The sequence below is a fragment of the Oncorhynchus tshawytscha genome, linkage group LG04, assembly GCF_018296145.1.
Source record: "Oncorhynchus tshawytscha isolate Ot180627B linkage group LG04, Otsh_v2.0, whole genome shotgun sequence".
Lineage (NCBI taxonomy): Eukaryota > Metazoa > Chordata > Actinopteri > Salmoniformes > Salmonidae > Oncorhynchus > Oncorhynchus tshawytscha.
The window spans coordinates 64,030,849-64,050,594 of NC_056432.1; the positions used below are offsets into that span (position 1 = coordinate 64,030,849).

The window sequence follows — 19,746 nt, forward strand, 5'->3', positions numbered from 1 at the left end:
GTCAGCAGTCCTGGCCTGTGAAGCCTCATTAAATTAAGCCAACAAACAGGAGGTTGATAACATGCAGCATATCCTGGAAGCCCTGCGGTGCTTCCTCCAGGACGCTCAGCTACGGCCACTTCCCCCAAAGGACTTCACTACAGTAATTACTGTACGGTCTTCCTCAGAAATGACTTCCAGCCCCCACACAGATGTTTATTAAACGATGTGTGAAGGTGAGATGCAGGAATTGTCAAGCACATCAGAAGGATGGAAAGGAAATGGAGCTGCCAGGCCTTGACTTAAAGACCACAGTTTTAGAAGGATCTACTGTATGAATTAAAGGGTTAATGAGTTGTTTAATGTAATTTGTGCAACATGTCCTCTTTCATTTCACTCAAATTTCAGGGGAAAACAAGGCAAGCACAAAGTCCCTCTGAATTAGTCTCCGACTGTAGTCTTTGACATTGTGGTTGAAAATGGCACCCAATAACAGCAGAGAGATCTTCAACCAAAAGTCCCTGAAGGTTAAATTCAGCTGCTCACTAGCATACTGTAAATGCTTGTAAGGAGTGCAAAGTCCTAGATACAGGGACTTCAGCCAGATACCTTGCTTTTAAGATCCCCTCCAACACACACACACACACACACACACACTGAGGTCAGTGCGTAGCACATAACCCCATCAGAGGAGACAGGGCTCTTCTCCAGCAGCTGGTCGATACAGTGTGTTGCTCCTGCTGCTGCTGCAGTGGGGCAGGATAAGGGCTGAGGCTGCATGTTCTCCACTGAAGGCCCTGCTGTTTGTTGTGCATTAATGGCTGGGTTACAAGACAAGTGAGGCCTATTTGTTTATCCATCCCCTGCTGCTTCCCACTACTACAGTAACCCAACCAAACAGTCTGCAGCACGCGGCAAGGTCACCTTAAGCAGAAACAGGGAGATGGAGAGGAGCAGCTGGCTGCTGGATGGGCGAGCCTGCTGGAGTTGTTATGCCAAGATATAGTGTTCTGGAGATAACAGACACACATACAGACACACAAACAGCCGTTCAGAGCCTCAGCTTCAACATAGCAGGGAGGAAATGAAAAACGTGCATCTGTATGACATTCAAACGGATGTGGCGTGTGCCAAGAGCGCCGAAAGAGCAAACTGGAACAAACCTGCATAACACTTGGTCCTCTCTCTCTGCACTTTGAGGGTCGTTAAAGGTTGAGTGGAGAGCGACAATCCATCTTCATCATCACTGGGAGTAGAACAGTCATCAGGCTGGCCTATAACAGCTGTTTATCAGCAGACCTAGCTTCTAGCTCCGAGCTTCAGCCAGGGTTCATCCCTTGCTGATCTCCCTCTTTTTTTTCTCTCCTCTCTCTCTCTCATTAAACACAGCCTCTTGCCAGTGTTAGACTGAGGTGTTTTTCAGATGGCTCTCTACTCTCAACATCAGGTCAATAACAAAGGCCCAGTCTGGGTTTGTGTGCTGAAGTAACACCACATGACCTTACTACTGTATGTCTTTCTAAATGACAGAATCAGAACGTACCACTGCTTAAAGAGTGTATCTCAAACTTAGACATTCTTCCAATGGTTCATGAGTCCTTATTTCCAATGCGTCTCCATTTGTCTGTTCTCAATGTGGAAAGCTGCAAAGTACAAAGAGCAAGAAACCCTGATGAAATGTCGAACGTTATTATTTTACATCTATTGAGTAGCATACTTGTGTCATTACTGTGCTAACTCAGATGTACAGGACTATAGTATCAGCATACCATCTCTGTACTGTGCTAACTCAGATGTACAGGACTACAGTATCAGCATACCATCTATGTACTGTGCTAACTCAGATGTACAGGACTATAGTATCAGCATACCATCTCTGTGCTTCCTAAAGATGAGTGATTGTTTGAACTGAGTGGGAATCTGTTCCACCCCATTCCTGCATGTCTGTACCCACCAGAGGCAGACCAAGGTCAGTTCAGATCGTGTCTGTGGTCAGGGAAGTTGTTCCAAAGATAATGGGCCTAACCTGGGTGGCCTCGGTCTCTATTCCATTCATGCCTGCTGTGGACCTCAGCATGCCTGTCATGTCACCTGACTGCTCCAGTCATATGATCTGGCTCAAGCTGTGTTGCTGTACAAGATGTGTTGCTGTAGTTGGATTGTTGAGAAATCAGTATTTATGCTAAATTGCTGTAGGAACATCTTCCTACTACCTTGGCAAATGTAGCCATTGTATCCTACTATATCCAGTGTACAAAATAAACAAACATTCTAACTATTTCAAACTTTAATTATTTTCAAATTGTACAAAAAAAAAATTATACAAAACCCCATCCAATGCCTATAAACACCATACAAACTAGACAAACAAACGAAAATAACACAACACATATATTTAGAAAGAAGGCTTTACAGCAGAGAGAACAGTTCAGAAAAGACAAATCAAAGTATTACACTCCATTTCCAAAGCTGTACAAACCATTACCATTTCCTTTAAGATTGCCCATGTACTATAAGACTGAGGTAGCCTAAAAAAACATAGAAATATGAAAACTAAAACAAAGACAGAATGGCTACACTGCTGTCCAGTCTAGCCTAGGGATAGATAGAGGATACCTAATGTCCTTCTTTAGGAGACCCTAAACCTCCAGCATCAATTTACATAGATTTACTCTGCTCTCACGACAAAGTCTCAGCATTTAAGAGGATATTCCCCAACTGAAGCCTGCCTCTGCCTCTGTGTGCCTTCCTTCTGGATAAGTAACTGGGTATGAGTGGTTTAAACAGATCCATGTTCTGCATCCTCTGTGTAATTTACAAATCATTACCTAGTGCATGAATCCTAACTGAAGCTAAGCCTGCTGATAGGAACACTTGGCACACCTTTCTTACACTGGACTGTATAAGACCCTCTTTCTACAAAACCTACAACATTCAACTGTCTTAAGTGGGGACAAATTCAACCTATCTTGGAGTATTTCTCTTATTCAATCAAAACACATGGCATCAAGAGAGGAAAGGGGAGAATAAAGCAGTGAGCTATTATAAATACAGAATCATTTATCAAACAAGAACATTGTTCATCTGTGAATGTCCTCGGATGAAGCCAGATATGCCACCATTTTGAAAGCCCTGCCCACACAGGCTCCCATTGCCTTCCTGAGCTCACAGTGGACAGAATATTGCTACAATGTTTTTGTACCTTTACCAGATCGTCTGAACATTATTGACACTGGAAGTCGTACAAGCTGTATTCAGGAAAGGTTTCTTTTCCTTGGAGGTATGCCTTCCCCTCCTCCTCATTCCCTTTCCCTTCCTACGCAACCCCTAAGTCTGTCTGTCTCTGTCTGCCTGTCTGTCCACTGTGAGCTCGTCCAGCATGCCAAACACAGATCCTCTCCTAACTCCAGCACCATGGCCTATCCGCCAAAGGTAAAGACCACGATGAAAGCATAAATGGGTTAGGAAAGCAGAGACAAGCTACAAAATACATTATAAACACATAAAACTGTCAATATACACCCATTTAAGAAGGAAAAAATTAATTAATTAAATCTGTACAGAATGATTAAATACAGTGATCAATATACATTCCTGTGCATGGAGACCAATGATTCACTTTTGTATTAAGAACATAAAATATAAACAAATATGACATATTTGATTTGAAATCTAACTACATGTCAAGACGCAGAGTTCCAGCACCAGCTGTTCTATTGGTCTTTGATGTTACACATCATTTTGCATTAACGTTTGTGTATCTTACAAAAATATCCACATCTGGGGTTTAAAGGTGAGAAGGGTAGGAGAAGGCAGAAGGGTTCTTTGTGATGTTAGCCACCGAATTGAGCAGTCAGCTACTGTTTATTAGCTAAGAGGGAGAAGTGTCTGTTGGTCCAATGGGAAGTTCTGCTTCCTCCCAGAGTGGGGGACAGAGACAGATGGGAGGAGTTGCCATGGCATCGAACCTGTGGGCACTTCCTGCCCCTTGAGAGCAGATGGGGGGACCCTGTTAGTCCCTGAACCAATGAGTGGGAGGCCCTGAGATGGAGGAGACTCACTCCCTCACAGCAAAAACACGGAACGAGCCACCCTCTGGATTGCTCTTACTGCAAATGAGAAGTGAGAGAGACGGTTACATCGAGAATTCATTCATGAACTCAAACAGTTAACCAGTGTCCTTTCAACTCATTACTAAGATAAAGTGACATAAATCTAAAGATAACTAAAATAATATAAACCATATTGCTGTCAAGTCAGTCAGTTGTTTTGTAGACCAAATGTATTTGTGTCATTGATCGTGTGTGGCTCCAATTCAAGTCAGCCTGTTGCTCATGACATCCTACAGTAAGAGTAGCGTAATCACAGTGGTCGTACCTGGAAACATTACTCAAACACTGGCTCATTGTTAGCCATGCTGTTATAGTGACTGAGTGATCTTTCCAACAACCACTATTGACTACTGTGCTGGGCCTGACGGCTTTGTTATTAATTCATTAGTGGAGAGGCCTTGAAGGCCTGCCAATCTCAGTAATCACAGGATGATGCCCGTCCCATTGGCATCAGATTGGCTGCAATTATCTGCAGAGGGAAGCACTGAGTCAGCCGCCGACAGCTTTTCCATCTCCGGGTAAATGGATAGGCTGTGATTATTTCCTCCTTATTAAAGAACCGTCCACCCAACCAGCTACGTGTACGCCCCACTTCCTAACAGCTGGGTCATCACTTGGACAGAAGTCAATCTCTGGATCAGTCTCTATCACACCGGGGGCTGACTGTTGATGGCAATGGTTGTAATACCATACTGCCATACTGTTCCCTGTCACTGACAGCCTATGTCCTCACTCACACTAAGGTTAAGGTGAGGCTCCCAGTGAGGGGGCCCTTGATTTCAGCATTAGATTTCACTGTACTCTAGCTCAGCTGATTTTGGCCATGCAGCACTTTGCACACTCCATTGAATGTCCGGGTAAAGTAAGCAAAGAGTTCATGTGTGGGCCGTCCGCACACCAAACCACACCATTACTCTTGCACGCCTGTGTGCCAAACATGGACTTGGCGCCAATGGCTTCCGGGCTTGAGCCCTAGACCTCTGTCTGACAGGAGAGGGGTGTGCGAGGGAAGGGTGTGCGAGGGAAGGGTATGCAAGGGAAGGGTATGCGAGGGGAGGGCAGGGAAGGGTATTTTACAGGGGAAGAGGAGGATAGAGCAGGCACCCACCTCTCTGACTGGATGCCGTTCTTCAGGACACCAACATAACTCTTCTTCTTATCCAGGGCCAGGACGTCCACGTAGCCCCCGCCGGCTTGGATCACCCCGGCATGGATGGCTGCCCGGCAGATACTGGAGCGCTGAGGGAGGGGAGATCAGAAGAGAGGGTTCATTATACCTCTCATGATATCAGATACAGCACTCATGGCTTATTATTCCATTTCACTATATCAGTAAAGCTTCTTGTATTCGGTACAGTACAGGCACATACAGTGCACAGAGCCACACCAAATACAGTCAATGTACTCGTTTCCAGAGCATTCAATATGTACAAATCCTGTACATGTACATTAGCAAGGCCGAAGCCAGGCACATTATTATCAGGATGTAAACTGCTGCCCCACTCTGGATTACAGATGACAGACAGCAGCAGAGAGCTGTACACTCCACACATGGTTCTGAGGCAGGGCATGGTGCCTCCTGTCCCCCAGTCCGAAGCACTGAGTCTGGCTCCAGTGTGTCAGACCCTGGGTCCTTATCACTAACCTGGAAGCTCATTCATCATACGCCATCACACTGGTCTAGCCTAACACAGGCCACATTCCCTGGTGTCTGGTGAACCGTACAGGTGTCTGGGGACTTCTGTCATGTCAATATAGGCCTGTACTTCTCCTTCTGCTGTGTTTTGCTCAGTGTTAGTTGGCGCTGTGAGTGTTTAAGTGTTAGAATCAGGCTCTGCCCTGACAAAATACAGTCATTGGGCTCTGTTTGAGATCTCTGGGAAACTGCTGTGTCCAGTTGGACTACATCTAAGTGAAATAATGTTGGTGGAAAACAAGAGTCGTCAAGTTCGTTCGAGGCAAGAACACGTAAAACATCAACTTCATGTAACTGGGTCAATTTAGGTCCAAAATGGTTCCCAGGGGAGCACCATTATTTGTTTCACTCCTTTCACCCACTGCAGTCTCACATTAGCTTACACATTCAATTTGCAACTTAGGCCAGAGGTGATTTTAGAATGACATATGGCGTCTCTCCAATGGCATATTATTCTCTATATAGTGCATTCCTTGTCACTAGAGCCGTATGTGTCTCTGGCCAAAGGTAGCGCTCTGTATGGAGTATAGTGTATCACTTGATATTTGTCCTCGGGTCATTAGGAAGTGATAGAGGTGATCTGACAGGAACTGAGGTGATGTGACAATAATGGAGGTGACAGTGTGTCCCACTGCTCCTCCCTCTCTGAGACTGGTCCTAAAGCCCTCTCCTGACACAGTCCCATGCCTCAGGCCTCAGGCATGCAATCTCTGGGCCAGTTATGAGTCAGTTAGTCAGCCAGCCAGGACTGAGCAGCTGTGTGTGGTCGAACTCAGCACTGGGAGAGACATTACTGGCGACCATTACAAGGCCTGCATCACCAGTGCTCCCATTCCAACTATGTTCACACCGCTATTCAGAAGTTGCTTGTGGTCGCCTCAGGCCACAGCCTCTTAAGTGCTCAACGGGGCTAGACCGCACTCATCTGCTGTCCAACATAAATCAGCTCAGTGTTCCAGTCAGATACAGTTCTCTGGGGAGCAGACACACTGAGGTGTATCTGTCTGGCAGGCCCAGTGGGGACAAACGTTTTGTCAGTATGACCTCTCAGCATGGTCAGGAGGATAGGAGAGGCATGGTGAGGCCCTTCTGGTATACCCAGTGACTAGGTCCAGTACCTACCTCTGTGTAGAAGCTGTTCCCAACCACCGGAGCCCAGTAGGATGGCTCATTCTTGCAGTTGGCCGGACAGAACACTCTGAGGGAGAGACACATTGAGATTGCACTATTATTGACAAATACAATTGAATGGGCAGACCCATGGTTTATGTTGCAACAATGAGAAATGCAGGATTTATGCACAAATTTGCCATTTAGCTAAATGTAATGTATGTCATGTTATGAATAAACCCCGACACATTTTCCATAGAACTTCTGTAGAACAGAGGAAAGACTGGCGCTTCCTTCTAGCAGAGTCTGCATGTTTAGGAGATTCCACTGGTTTGGTACTGAAGGTTTAAAGCATTTGGCCCAGAGCAGGAATCTGACTCTAATTAGACTCTAATTAGATTTTGCTTACAAAGCAAAGCCCTTAATTCACAAGTCATCACTTCTTGTTGTGCGTGTGAAACATGGTGGGGGAGAGGAGCTGGGCACCTTGGGCAGTTGGAGTAGGGCTTCTTGAAGGGGCAGATCTCCGCCACTGTTGCATAGCAGTCCACTGATTGTCCTGTGGTACAGAGAGGAGACATACGCCATCAACAGCTGCAAAAGTCATCAGGTGAAGAAGATAAAAACAAGGGTGTGCATGCTCCACTTATTCTGGAAAAAAGTTTGACTTACTTTCCACTTTGGACACCACAAATGCATTGCCGGCTTTGTATTTACTGTGAAGAGATCAAAGCCAGGCATTAGAAGACCATTACATTTCAGGAAATCATTCATTTCACAAACCATGAACGAGCATAGCAGGCAGAATGACGACAGAAAATAAAGACTGTCAGAAATATCTACCTGAATGACTCAATGCCGTTCTTTGTTGCCTTGACGAAGAATGGCAACTTGTCTTTCCTCGTAGTGTCCACCAGACCACCATTGTTATTGATGATGCCATAGTGCATAGCAGCACGACAGATACTTGATTGCTGGAAAAATAGAAACAGAATCCTTAGAAACACATTCAGGCATACTAACTGTATAGTGTGAAATATTGGACTTCAGTGTGAGACTCACCACATCATAGAAGAGCGTCCCCCACACTTTCCCTTTCTTGTTCTGGCAGTTAGCAGGGCAGTTGAATCTGTTGCAGGTTGCTCCCTTGCACTTGTCACGCATTTTGGTCTCACACTTGATGTTTTGGGCTGTGGGAGACAAATCAATTACTGGTCAATTATGGATTTCAGTGGCATTCCTTCCCAAACAGTACATTCAAATAGTCAACTCTGAAAGTCCCCACCACGATTCCCACTAGTCAAACTCACCCAGGAAAGTGCTGGTGGGAGCCTTGTGAGTGGAGGGCTTCTTGGGAGCAGCAGGCTTGGGTTGGGGTCTGGGGACAGGCTTGGTGGTGGTGCGGGGTGACATGGGAATCTGAGCTTTCTCCACCTCGTTCATGTCCTCAGTCTCAGAACGCCGAGAATCCCCCTTGAAGCAAAGGTTGTCCCTGCAGCTTCCTCCATAGCTAGGAGGGCACTGGGAGCATGGGCGGCCATGTTGGTAAGGGGCCTCTCCGATCCAGTTTCCCCTGGGGAGGAGGAAGGAGCACAGTGGTCAGGATGACTGGCTGGAAACTAATCAGCACTCAGCCGTCACGGCACATGGCCTAGTAATTATTCACGTGTTCTTTGCACATTATCACACACTCTTAGAGACTTGAGTCCAGCTGGATAATGAAAACACACACGCTGTCCCTCTGGAAATGAAACGAGGTCTGTCTGGAACATTCTGCTTAGGACCTGTTTCTCTTTCCCCTTCCTTTATTATTTTTATATTTGAACTTCTGCTGGAATTTCAGAATTGGCCTCGATGTGTCATGAAATACTTCTTAGACAGACACTTTAACTGTAACATTAGACAGAACAATTCATACCCTGACATGTGCCCTCAAAAGCGTTTGGTATTAGGTAAACACCCCATGTGGTGGTAAGAAGTATGTAAAACAGAACACTGGAGACATGATGTGTGATTGAGTGGGGAAATGAGAGTAACGTTAGTGAGTTGGTCTTACTTGGGGGAGTAGTTACAGACGAGGTAAACAGCGTTCTCCCAGATCTCCCCCCACACGTTCATCCTGGGACACACGTGCACTGCACACCCCACACGACTAGTGGTGGCCCAGACCAGCTGCAGAGAAGACAACACTTCCATTAACATTGTTATTATAAAAGGATATTCGCATTGCTGACTCATTGTTCTTTCTATGACCACACATCCATCTCCACTGACACAGTTCCTCAGCTCCACATAAAAGTGCAGACAACTGTTTGAGCTGAAACTATTTGACCTGGAGCCCTGCAGCCTTTGAAAGGGCCTGACATGGGTGGCTATGGAGGTCAGAGAAAGAGCCTCACAGACACATTAGTAGGAAGCACCATGTCACTGTAGACCTCTCTCCTTTTCTCACTCATCTCTCTCGACCCTCATAGATCCCGCATTCCTGCCACAGGAAGTGGCTCCCATGCTGGGGTGTTGGAGGCAGATTGATGGGGCCACAGGGGCCCTTAGAAGAGGCTGCTCTTTCATTCGGCCCCAGTCAGAGGGAGATAGAAGTCGAATGTGACCACAGTTTGTTTCCTGCGACATTCTGTGATCATTCTCACGATCCAGTTTAATAATGTAAATAAATGATACTGGCAGTGGCTCAGACTGAACAAAGACAACTCTGGACAGGCCCTCTTCCTCTGTCAATATGGAGAGGTAGTTAAATCAAATCAAAGTTTATTGGTCACATGCACAAGGTACAGTGAAATGCTTGCTAGGTAACTCTCCTCAACAATGCAGTACAATAACAGTATCAATCAAAATTCAAACACCAACTACAAAAGTGAAAAATAACAAGCATTATAGTAATACAGTTTTTTTTAACTACTTAAATGTAAAGCTACAGGCATCCCCTATGGATTTGACAGCCAGGCAGTCCTACTACTGAGAGCTTGTTACATGACTCCAATACCACACTTTCCCCCTGTACCCCTAATTCTCCTTCCTCCTTCTCTCTCTCTGACTCTCACTCCTCTCCCCTCTCTTTCAGGAATGTGTTTCCCTTTCCTGGGCCAGTGAGAGGCCACAGGCAGTATTGACTTAGAGACAATGACTCAGCATAGACACCGCACTGCTACACCACTACAGCATACACAGAGATATGATGATGAGGGCTGGAGCCTGTGGTAAAGCTCTGTGTCATCCCAGAGAGAGACTATGAGGATACTGACCCGGAGGGGCTAGCATAACCTAGCTTAGCAGTGTTATGGTAGGGATTGGACCCCAACTATGCTACGCTACACTAGTATGTCTAGAAAATGAAAGGCAGAAACAAGGAGAGGGTGTTCAGACTTGGCATTGTTCCCCGCATTCCATCTTCAAAGGAATCCAGGTCAAGCACAGAGACGATTGGTGTGTCTGGGAAGTGTTTCCAGATGCTAGTGACCTGGTTTCCCGTGTGAAGTATGCAGATGCAGGAGGATGTGTCGGGCTGTTTTCACAAACCCATCCCAGCTACAAAGTAAAGTCTATGAGGAGAAGAGGCCAATTCTCCCTCTTTATCCCCCTCTTGTCCCTCTCTTCCCCTCTGTTTATTCCTCTTTCTACCACTTTGTTGCATCCTTTCTGATGTGATGGTTTAATGGTCCTGAGGCAAGCACATATCTTCCCCTGTCACTACACTACTGTGCCCCCATGTGGTCCTATGGTAACCACACTGTTTAAGGCACTCCCCCTGTTTTTAGTTCATGGACACCCATTGAAGAGGCTGCAGGTAACGCGTTGTTTTTACACAGGACCTGAATACCTGCAGCAGCATCACATTTAAAAGTCATGTGCTGTCCATTATATACTGATGGTAGAAAGGAGACTTATGATCTTGAACACTGCACAGGCTCATGAACTCAAAGCTCCAAATTCACCCCCTTTCTCCCCCAGCCAAGACTCACCTGGGTGTAGTGGGTGCACATGGGCCCTGAGCAGCGGTCGGGACACCAGGGATTGCACTCATGTTGGTAGGGGTAGGTGTAGTCCTTCACCTCATCATACCAGGCCTGGACGTGGTATGCCGGGGACCGGTACCTGCAGACACAGAGGGAGCAGCATCAGCCTTAGCAGCACAGAGAGCTCATACACGAGGACCTCCAGCTGCCAGGGCCACATGAGGGATATCTGAGGGGACTGCCAGGTGCTTTGGCTGGGCTTGAGACGCACTGCAACAGCCTCCCCTCAGGCCTCCACTGATTAGTCCGGTTCTGACCCAGCAGACACACAGACACACTCACAGTCTGTTTCCCTCCAACATCGGGGAACATGAGCCATGCTGAGAAAAAAATTACAAAAACTAAACACGGCTCCACAGCCTGTCGAATCAATTATGGCCCTTTATTGTAAACATCTCTTTTTACGGTATTGAAAAGTGCTGAGACTACAAAATCGCAGTGGAGAAGGAGAAAAACAGCCCTAGCCGGTGCTGGCATCAGAAGAGAGAGGGAGAGAGAGGGAGAGAGAGGGAGAGAAAGGGAGGGAGAGAGGGAGAGAGAGAGTGAGGGAGAGAGAGAGGGAGAGAAGGAGAGAGAGAGAGAAGGAGAGAGAGAGAGAAGGAGAGAGAGAGAGAGAGGGAGAGAGAGAGAGGGGAGAGAGAGAGAGAGAGAGAGAGAGAGGGAGAGAGAGAGAGAGGGAGAGAGAGAGAGAGAGAGAGAGAGGGGGGCTGCGAGAGCTCAAGTGAGCGGATTCCCGGAATGGCACCTGCTGAGGGAGCCCTCCACTGTCATACACAAAGAGCCCCACTGTCAGGCTGCAATGCTCTGAATACCCTAACAAACACACAGCACAAATACATACACTGAGTATACCCAACATTATGAATACCTTCCTAATATTAAGTTGCACTCCACCCCACCTTTGCCCTCAGAACAGCCTCAATTTGTCTGGGCATGAATTCTACAAGGTGTTGAAAGCTTTTCACAAGGATGCTGGCCCATGTTTTTAAATGTTTAATTTTAGTCATTTAGCAGACGCTCTTGTCCAGAGCAACATACAGTTAATGCATTCATCTTAAGATAGTTACTGTAGATGGGACAGCCACATTTCACACAAATAGAAAGTACATTTTTCTTCAATAACGGTTATCAGTAGAGTCAGAGCTAGAAGGAGAGGTGGAGTGTGTATGTGTGTGTGTGTGGGGGAATCAAGGTGAGGAGGAGGATTATTTAAGATAGTGTTTGGAGAGCCTAAAATAATATTTTGTGTCAGCCCAATTGAGACCTAGACAACATCAGTGGATTTATTTCTCTCTTAAGACATGGTTTAAGGTAGTTAAGCAAAATCATTTAGACAGAGGTCAAATTGCTGAGTTGGCCCACATACGACCCCAGCTTCATCCCTGCAACTCAGGACAGCAGATTTAAACAGTGGATGCAGAATGGCATCACCTCATTCAATAAAATTATAAGGAATGGGAACCTAGAGAACTTCCAGGACATAAGTAAAAAAAACATGGCTTGGATAAACAATATTTTTACAGATATCTACAAGTTCGGCACTATTTCTTACGGGAGATAAAAGTGATTGAACCTCGAACACCTCAAAACTGTATTCACGTATTCACTAACGCATACAAATTGGGGAGTATCAAAAAAACTATTTCCAATCTTTACTTGGGTAATCAATCCTCAAAGAAACAATCTACAAACTCTATTAAACAGAAATGAGAGGAGGAACTTAACATTGAAATAACTGATGAAACATGGTTGAACATATTAGAGACTCAACAAAGCTCCACCAACTCAAGGTCATGGAGAGAATTCTGTTGGAAGAATGTTATACATTTCTTCATAACACCTAGACTGAAATCAAAACAGACTGGTTCCCTACACACTTGGAGAGAATGCGGACTAGGGTGGATCACTCTCATAGATTTTGGTCCTGCCCCGCAATCGAAACAAACTGGGGAGAGATAAGATCTAACATTGGAAAGATAATGGGTTTTGACATAGAACAAACATTCATTTCTTTGTACTTGGGTGAAATATCTGATAACTTACATACTAGAGAAAAGTACCTCTTGAAGGTCCTACTGGCAGCCAGTAAAAAGGCTATCACTAGGAAATGGCTGCAAAAAGACTCTCCCACTGTGACACAATGGATAGATATGGTAAAAGAAATACACCACATGGAGCATATGACCTTTGCTTTAAGAACTCAACAGGAGAGAGGTCAGGAATACTGGGAAAAATGGGTTTCGTTCTTGAAAATGGTCTAATTCAAAGATGATGTCAATGTAACTACTCTGATGAACATATGATGCGCTGTAACTGACAGATCTTTTTTGTTGTTCTTTTACTTCGTTTGTACTTTCTTTGTGTTCCTCAATAAAAACAAAATAACATTTTAAAAAATATACTGTTTGAAGAGGTAGGGTTTCAGATGTTTTCGGAAGATGGGCAGGGACTCCACCATTGGGGTGCCAAGACAGAGAAGAGCTTGGACTGGGCTGAGCGGGAGATGCCCTCCCGTAGGCATCCAAAAGTTGGCTAGATGTGATTTGGGTGATAGACCATTCTTGATACACACAAGAAACTGTTGAGCATGAAAAAAACAGCAGTGATGCAGTTCTTGACACAAACCGGTGCGCCTGGCACCTACTACCCTACCCCTTTCAAAGTCACTTAAACCTTTTGCCTTGCTCATTCACCCTCTGAATGGCACACATACACAATCTATGTCTTAATTGTCTCAAGGCTTAAAAATACTTCTTTAACTTGTCTTCTCCCCTTCATCTACGCCGATTGAAGTGGATTTAACAAGTGACATAATAAATAAGGGATCATAGTTTTCACCTGGTCAGTCTATCATGGACAGAGCAGATGTTCATAATGTTTTGTTCACTCAGTGTACATCCACACACAACAGCCACACTACAGACTCACATAGACTCAGTAGCAGACAGCATAAATCACACAGAGTGTGTGTGTGTGTGAAGTGTGCATTCGTGTGTGTCACATTGTCTTACCTGCCCCAATGAACGGCGAGGTTCTGACCGATGGACATGAGCAGGTCATTAGGTCCATGTTCCCACTGGCATGCCTCTGCCCAGTGAGTGGCTGACCTCTCCAGCTCATCATCCCAGACCTGGAAACACACAAATAACACTGGTAGAACAAAGTTGTAACACTAAAACGCACACATTTCAGTAACATTAATGACAGCAAAGGGGTCCACACTGTGACACACTCCAACATATGATCAGTGAACAGTGAGACAGACCCATCAAAACTACCTGCATCCATGACCATCTCCACAGCTAGACTTACCCCAGATGCTTTAATATCAGGCCACCAGGTAGATCCCCTTCAAATAATAACTGCTCCTCCTGTCTCCTCATAGCTACCTACCTAACCACTAGCTACCTTTGTAGGCCTCTGCTCTCACTCATCCTTCCCAGGGAGCTGAAATTGATCTGGATACAAGTAAAACATTAGCTTTAGCCCAGGAAATGTGAGTGGAGCAGCGCCTGGCCCCACTCCACTACAAATCCCCAGCAATCACAGCTGAATTAGGCATATTTCCTGAGCGAGTTTCTCTCTCTACCCGTGGAAAAGAGGGCGGAAAGGGGGGGATGCACCTCATCTCTGCCACCACTCTCACCACTAGGATATGGGGGAGGAGGGGACTGGTACAGTGTGGCGCCTCACAGTGTCTCTCCTCAGTACATTTCCAGGCCCTTGGTGGTCACCACCACCACACATACAAATACACACACATACATATGCATGCCCATGACTATGCCAGCTCGGCTATACCCCCAGTCCTGTCCTCAGAACCAAGCTTGTTGGCTGAGGCCTGGCAGAGAACAGAAGAGCAGGGCAGAGGGAGACTTCATGGCCCTTCCTCTCCTGCCAGACCACACCACAGTCACACAGACAAGACATCCCACCGTCAGTACTACATCTGTACTACCCCCCCCCGAGTCTGTCCATCTAAACTATATTAACCTTAAACTCAGCACACCCTCTTACCCAGTCACCACATTCCTTAAACACTATCCCTCTCAATAACATTCAGTGCTCTCTCTTCTCCACAGTCCCCTTCCCACTCTATCCATCCCTCCTTCATGTAGGTAGCACTCCGTTTCTCCTCCACTGGCCACTCTGGCCTCCCTCATTCTCTCTGTCCTCCCCTGGCCTACCCTGTCCTCATTCACCCCTCTCTGCAGTGTCTGACTCCCAGCAGGTAGTGTAGTCAGTGTAATTATCCTCCCAGTAAGCCAGCTCCTCTCCAGGCTGCCAGCAGTTGACTACCATGAGCTCATCTTTTCCAAGAGAGAAGATTGTTGTCGTGTTGGGCTCTAGCTTGAAAAATACTTATTCATGTTACCATACTAGAACTTATTGATGACTTTACATGTATAATGAATGTATATGTTGGGGATCAATATAAGGTGGATAGAACCTAGGAGTAGGGGAAGTTACTGAGTGAGACAAGGGGGAGTGCAGAAAGTTTACATTCTGTCAAAACATGGTATTGTTAAATATCATGGAGCCTAAGGAGGGAGGCAAAGGGAAAACAGTCTGGTTTCAGTCACTGATAAGGTAGGACAGTTGCGGACCAGGGTGAGGAAGACGGCCCGAGGTCAGGTCAGATGAAGTGAGAAGGAAACAGTCCTATTACACACACACACACACACACACACATATACTTCCACACCCAGGAAGGTTCTTGCATCAGGCAGGGCCATGGCTACATCAGTGAGAGGAACCAATTAAGTTCCTGACTAGCAACAGAGATGTATTGGCTGTCTAGATGTGCAAGGAGTTGACTGCGCCTAGTAGGAAAGCATAAATATTTGTTCTTGTGTAATCATGTCTTTGTCTTTGCAGCTGTATGAACCAGTGGGCGAATAAACTTGGTTTGAGCTTTTTCTAGATGTCCATGAGTTTTTACTCTGTTTGTTCAGAACCTAACAGTAGTAAAAACCAAAACCCTCCCACTGAAAGCGAAGCCTATAAACACTCACCTACATTATATCCCTGTCGCATAAACATAAGACCTTGGTATTTCCTGAGCAACAGAGACTGATGCTGATGTTTACCTCCATCTCTCTGTACTATCTAGTAATAACACATTGGTGTGAATTGGAAATGTGCTTTTTGCCTTTCCCAACTGGGGGGGTCACGGCCAGGGTCAGCCAATATCAATGGCAACCCTAGAGCTTTTTCACCTTAGTACCCGCAAAACACCAGTCTCAACGTCAACAGTGAAGAGGTGACTCTTGGATGCTGGCCTTCTAGGTAGAGTTCCTCTGTCCAGTGTCAGTGTTCTTCTGTCCATCTTAATCTTTTATTGGCCAGTCTGAGACATGGCTTTTTCTTTGCAACTCTGCTTAGAAGGCCATCATTCCTGAGTCGCCTCTTCACTGTTGACGTTGAGACGGGTGTTTTGCAGATACTATTTAATGAAGCTGCCAGTTAAGGGCTTGTTCTGTGAAGGGAGTAGTACACAGCGTTGTACGAGATCTTCAGTTTCTTGGCAATTTCTCGCATGGAATAGCCTTACTTTCTCAGAACATGAATAGACTGACGAGTTTCAGAAGAAAGTCCTTTGTTTCTGGCCATTTTGAGCCTGTAATTGAACCCACAAATGCTGATGCTTCAGATACTCAACTAGTCTAAAGGACAGTTTTATTGCTTCTTTAATTAGAACAACAGTTTTCAGCTGTGCTAACATAATTGCAAAAGGCTTTAGTAATGATCAATTAGCCTTTTCAAATGATAAACTTGGATTAGCTAACACAATGTGCCATTGGAACACAGGTGCGATGGTTGCTGATAATGGGCCTCTGTACACCTATGTAGATATTGCATAAAAAATCTGCAATTTCCAGCTACAACAGTCATTTACAACATTAACAATATCTACACTGTATTTCTGATCAATTTGATGTTATTTTAAATTTTAAAAACAAAAGGACATTTCTAAGTGACCCCAAACTTTTGAACGGTAGTGTACATTTCAGGATTGCATGTCTCACCATGTACTCCATGTTGGATGCGGTGGGGTAGACTTGTCCTCTCAGTTTGTTGTGCAGTTGTAGAATCTCCCCGCGGTCTGTCCACTGGATGGCCCGTCGGGTCCTACTACCCGCTGTGTTATCAGTGCTGTTCTGGTCATCCTGGTACCGGCTCAGTAGCTGCCGCAGCTCATTGGAGTCGGGCAGGAAGAGGGCAGCTCCTTCCCTGACAGAGAGGACCAGGAGGTTGAGGGCAAGGGTAAGGGCTGAGAGCCAGAAGGGCATGGCAGCAGTCATCTCCGGTCTCTGGGACGGGTCTCTGGGCGTCTGTGTCTAGGGCTCTGGGTAGGCAGACTACAGTGGGCAGCCTTGTGTGAGCTCTGGTTCTGAGCGCAGCAGAGACAATGCTGTTGGGAGAAAACACATTGTGAGCCGGCCAGCCAACAAAGCAGGCTACAGAGCAAAGCACATGGCCAGACAGACGACTGAGCTAACGCAAGAGAACCCTGGGTTTTGCAATAGAAAACTGTACTAGAGGTATTGATCCATTTTAATTGAGGCATTTTCACTGGTTGCAATCAGTCCGGAAATGATATCACAGCAGATCTCACCACATTGAGAACAAGTTGCATAACTATTACCACAAGAACAAGGTGGAGTCCCGAGAGATTTTGCAACAATTATCCACAGTACTGTAGTATTCACATGTGAGGCAATTAAATGAGTGGTATTACTCCATATCCAAGGATACACTCTCTCTACAAGGCTTTCAGTAGTCAAACAATATCTCATCAGTTTAATCTTGTACCTGATCATCTTCAGCTTGGCCAAATCCTTTCAAAGCTCTTTTCAGCTCTATCATATTTCAGCAATTAGCTGGGGATATCCTTTCAGATCCATAATAATGACAAATTGTAATCTTACATCGATTGCTCAACACAGTGACTAAGGAAATTCACATTGTTAATTAGTTTCTTCTTTTGTCGGAGTCTTACTCAGCCCCTTTGGAACTATGATCTATCGGTAAACATGACTGCAGATATTTCATTAAAGCCATCAATTGTCCTGAATGACCCTGTATTCCAGAGTGATATATAATCTGGGTGGAAAGAGAGTAATCAGTCAGGTTCACTCTCCCAGGCAAAGAAGTCCATCATCTCAGTGACCTTTCTCTGATCCTCCTCTGGCTGACCTGCAAAATCACAATCTAAAACAGTAGAGGGAGAGAGGGAGTAGGGAAGAACTACAGCAGAAAAGGTTATTAGTTAATGAGAAAATGATGGATAGAGAGATGAAAATAGAGGGAGAGAAAGCCAAATAAAGAGAGAGGGGGGAAGAGTCAGATGCAGAGTTGCAGAGAACATTTTAGTATGAATATGAGGTAGTGTGTGGTTCTCATCCTCCTTTGCCACAGCACACAGGGCAGGCTCCCAGCCTCAGCCACAACCCCATTGGCCAGGAGAAGACAAACAGCAGGGCTACTAAATCAGCCGGCAGGAGAAGGCATGGCAGAGAGGGAGAGAAGTAAAGAGAGAGCAGTCATACCACTGCTCCATGCATCCTTCAATTCCTCCTCTCTCTCTCTCAGCCTGGAACGGCGGCTTGAGGTCTGACGGCCGGTCTGTGTCAACACACTGTCACAGAGCCAAGCAGCCACAGCCAGCGATGGGAGCCAGCCGGCTGGCCTGAGGCAGCCCAACCATCCCACCACACCCCTCCTCTGGCCCTCTCTTTGTGTCCCTGCCTACCTTCTCACACCAAACCTACACCAGCCTTTATTTCTGGGCCTTTCTCATCATTCTCATGAATGTTATACCTGAGTGACAGACAGACAGAGAAGGTAGCCACACACACACGCCACCCTGCCTACATATACAGGAGCTGGTGAGCTTCCACATGGTGGCTCTGCAGCAGCTCTTCTGTCCTATACTGCCCCCAATGTCAAACCTAGAAGTCTCACACATCAATACAACTCCCATTGGACAGGTTGACAACACATGCTCTGAGGTAAACCTGACTCAAAACAGCTATATTGTTGATATAAGCCATGTTGCACAGTTTTCATTTGACACCTGGGATGACATTATAGCACAGAAGCAGAAATGTGGACAGTGATGGCTGGAGCACTGCATGTGTTATAACAATGTTCAAGACAATATTGAAACGTTTAGTATTTCATGACCGGCTAATTCATTTACAACAGCATTGATGAAAGAAAATCTATTTAAACAAACAAATGTTAACATATTCTTATCAAATCTGAACATTATAAAAACGTTTGAACTCAGTGGCACACAAAATCATAGAATTACATGGTGAATAGATGGTGCAGAATGCATGTGATTAAATGTAGAAAAACATGCTAACCTCAATCACTGGCAATTATCGGCAATTATCCAAAAGCTTCTGCGCCGGTTGAGTATTTCCCGTTTGCTAAATTGGTGCTGAAGTGGAGCTGTACTCGTTGGCTGCGGTCCTAGAGGGCAGAGTAACTTTGTGACTTTTGATTAACTTTACCACGGCATCGCAGTGCTTTATATAGAGACCCCGCTGAACGGGCGATGAGGGAAACAAATCTTAACTCTTCTTTCTTTAGTCACTCCCACAGCTCCCTCCTCAAGAAGGCTATGTTCTTGGCAAGCATCCTGCGCTCTGACGATTGATGTCGAAAGGAAAACACAAAGTATGTAATTCACTACGAACCAGAGCAATCGAAATGCGTAATAGAGTTTTGTATAACTTTTCTGTTTCTTTACCAATCCAAAAGCTTTGCCAGAGTTTCTTCAAGACAGTTCATCGATAATTACCAT

General features: G+C 45.5%; 1 protein-coding gene across 1 annotated transcript; it reads right to left on the minus strand.

Moving 5' to 3' along the window:
• Positions 1 to 2,248: 2,248 nt before the first annotated feature.
• LOC121846378 (cysteine-rich secretory protein LCCL domain-containing 2-like) lies at positions 2,249 to 19,504 on the minus strand. Its single transcript, XM_042321051.1, has 13 exons — positions 19,304 to 19,504; positions 16,958 to 17,343; positions 13,940 to 14,058; positions 10,875 to 11,007; positions 8,954 to 9,069; positions 8,208 to 8,470; positions 7,960 to 8,087; positions 7,741 to 7,871; positions 7,570 to 7,613; positions 7,384 to 7,456; positions 6,910 to 6,985; positions 5,200 to 5,330; positions 2,249 to 4,088 (listed from the first exon to the last, which is right to left on the minus strand). Exons 2-13 carry the CDS (start codon positions 17,231 to 17,233, stop codon positions 4,037 to 4,039), a joined length of 1,542 nt encoding a protein of 513 aa, XP_042176985.1. The 5' UTR covers positions 17,234 to 17,343; positions 19,304 to 19,504; the 3' UTR covers positions 2,249 to 4,036.
• Between the last annotated feature and the right edge of the window lie 242 nt (positions 19,505 to 19,746).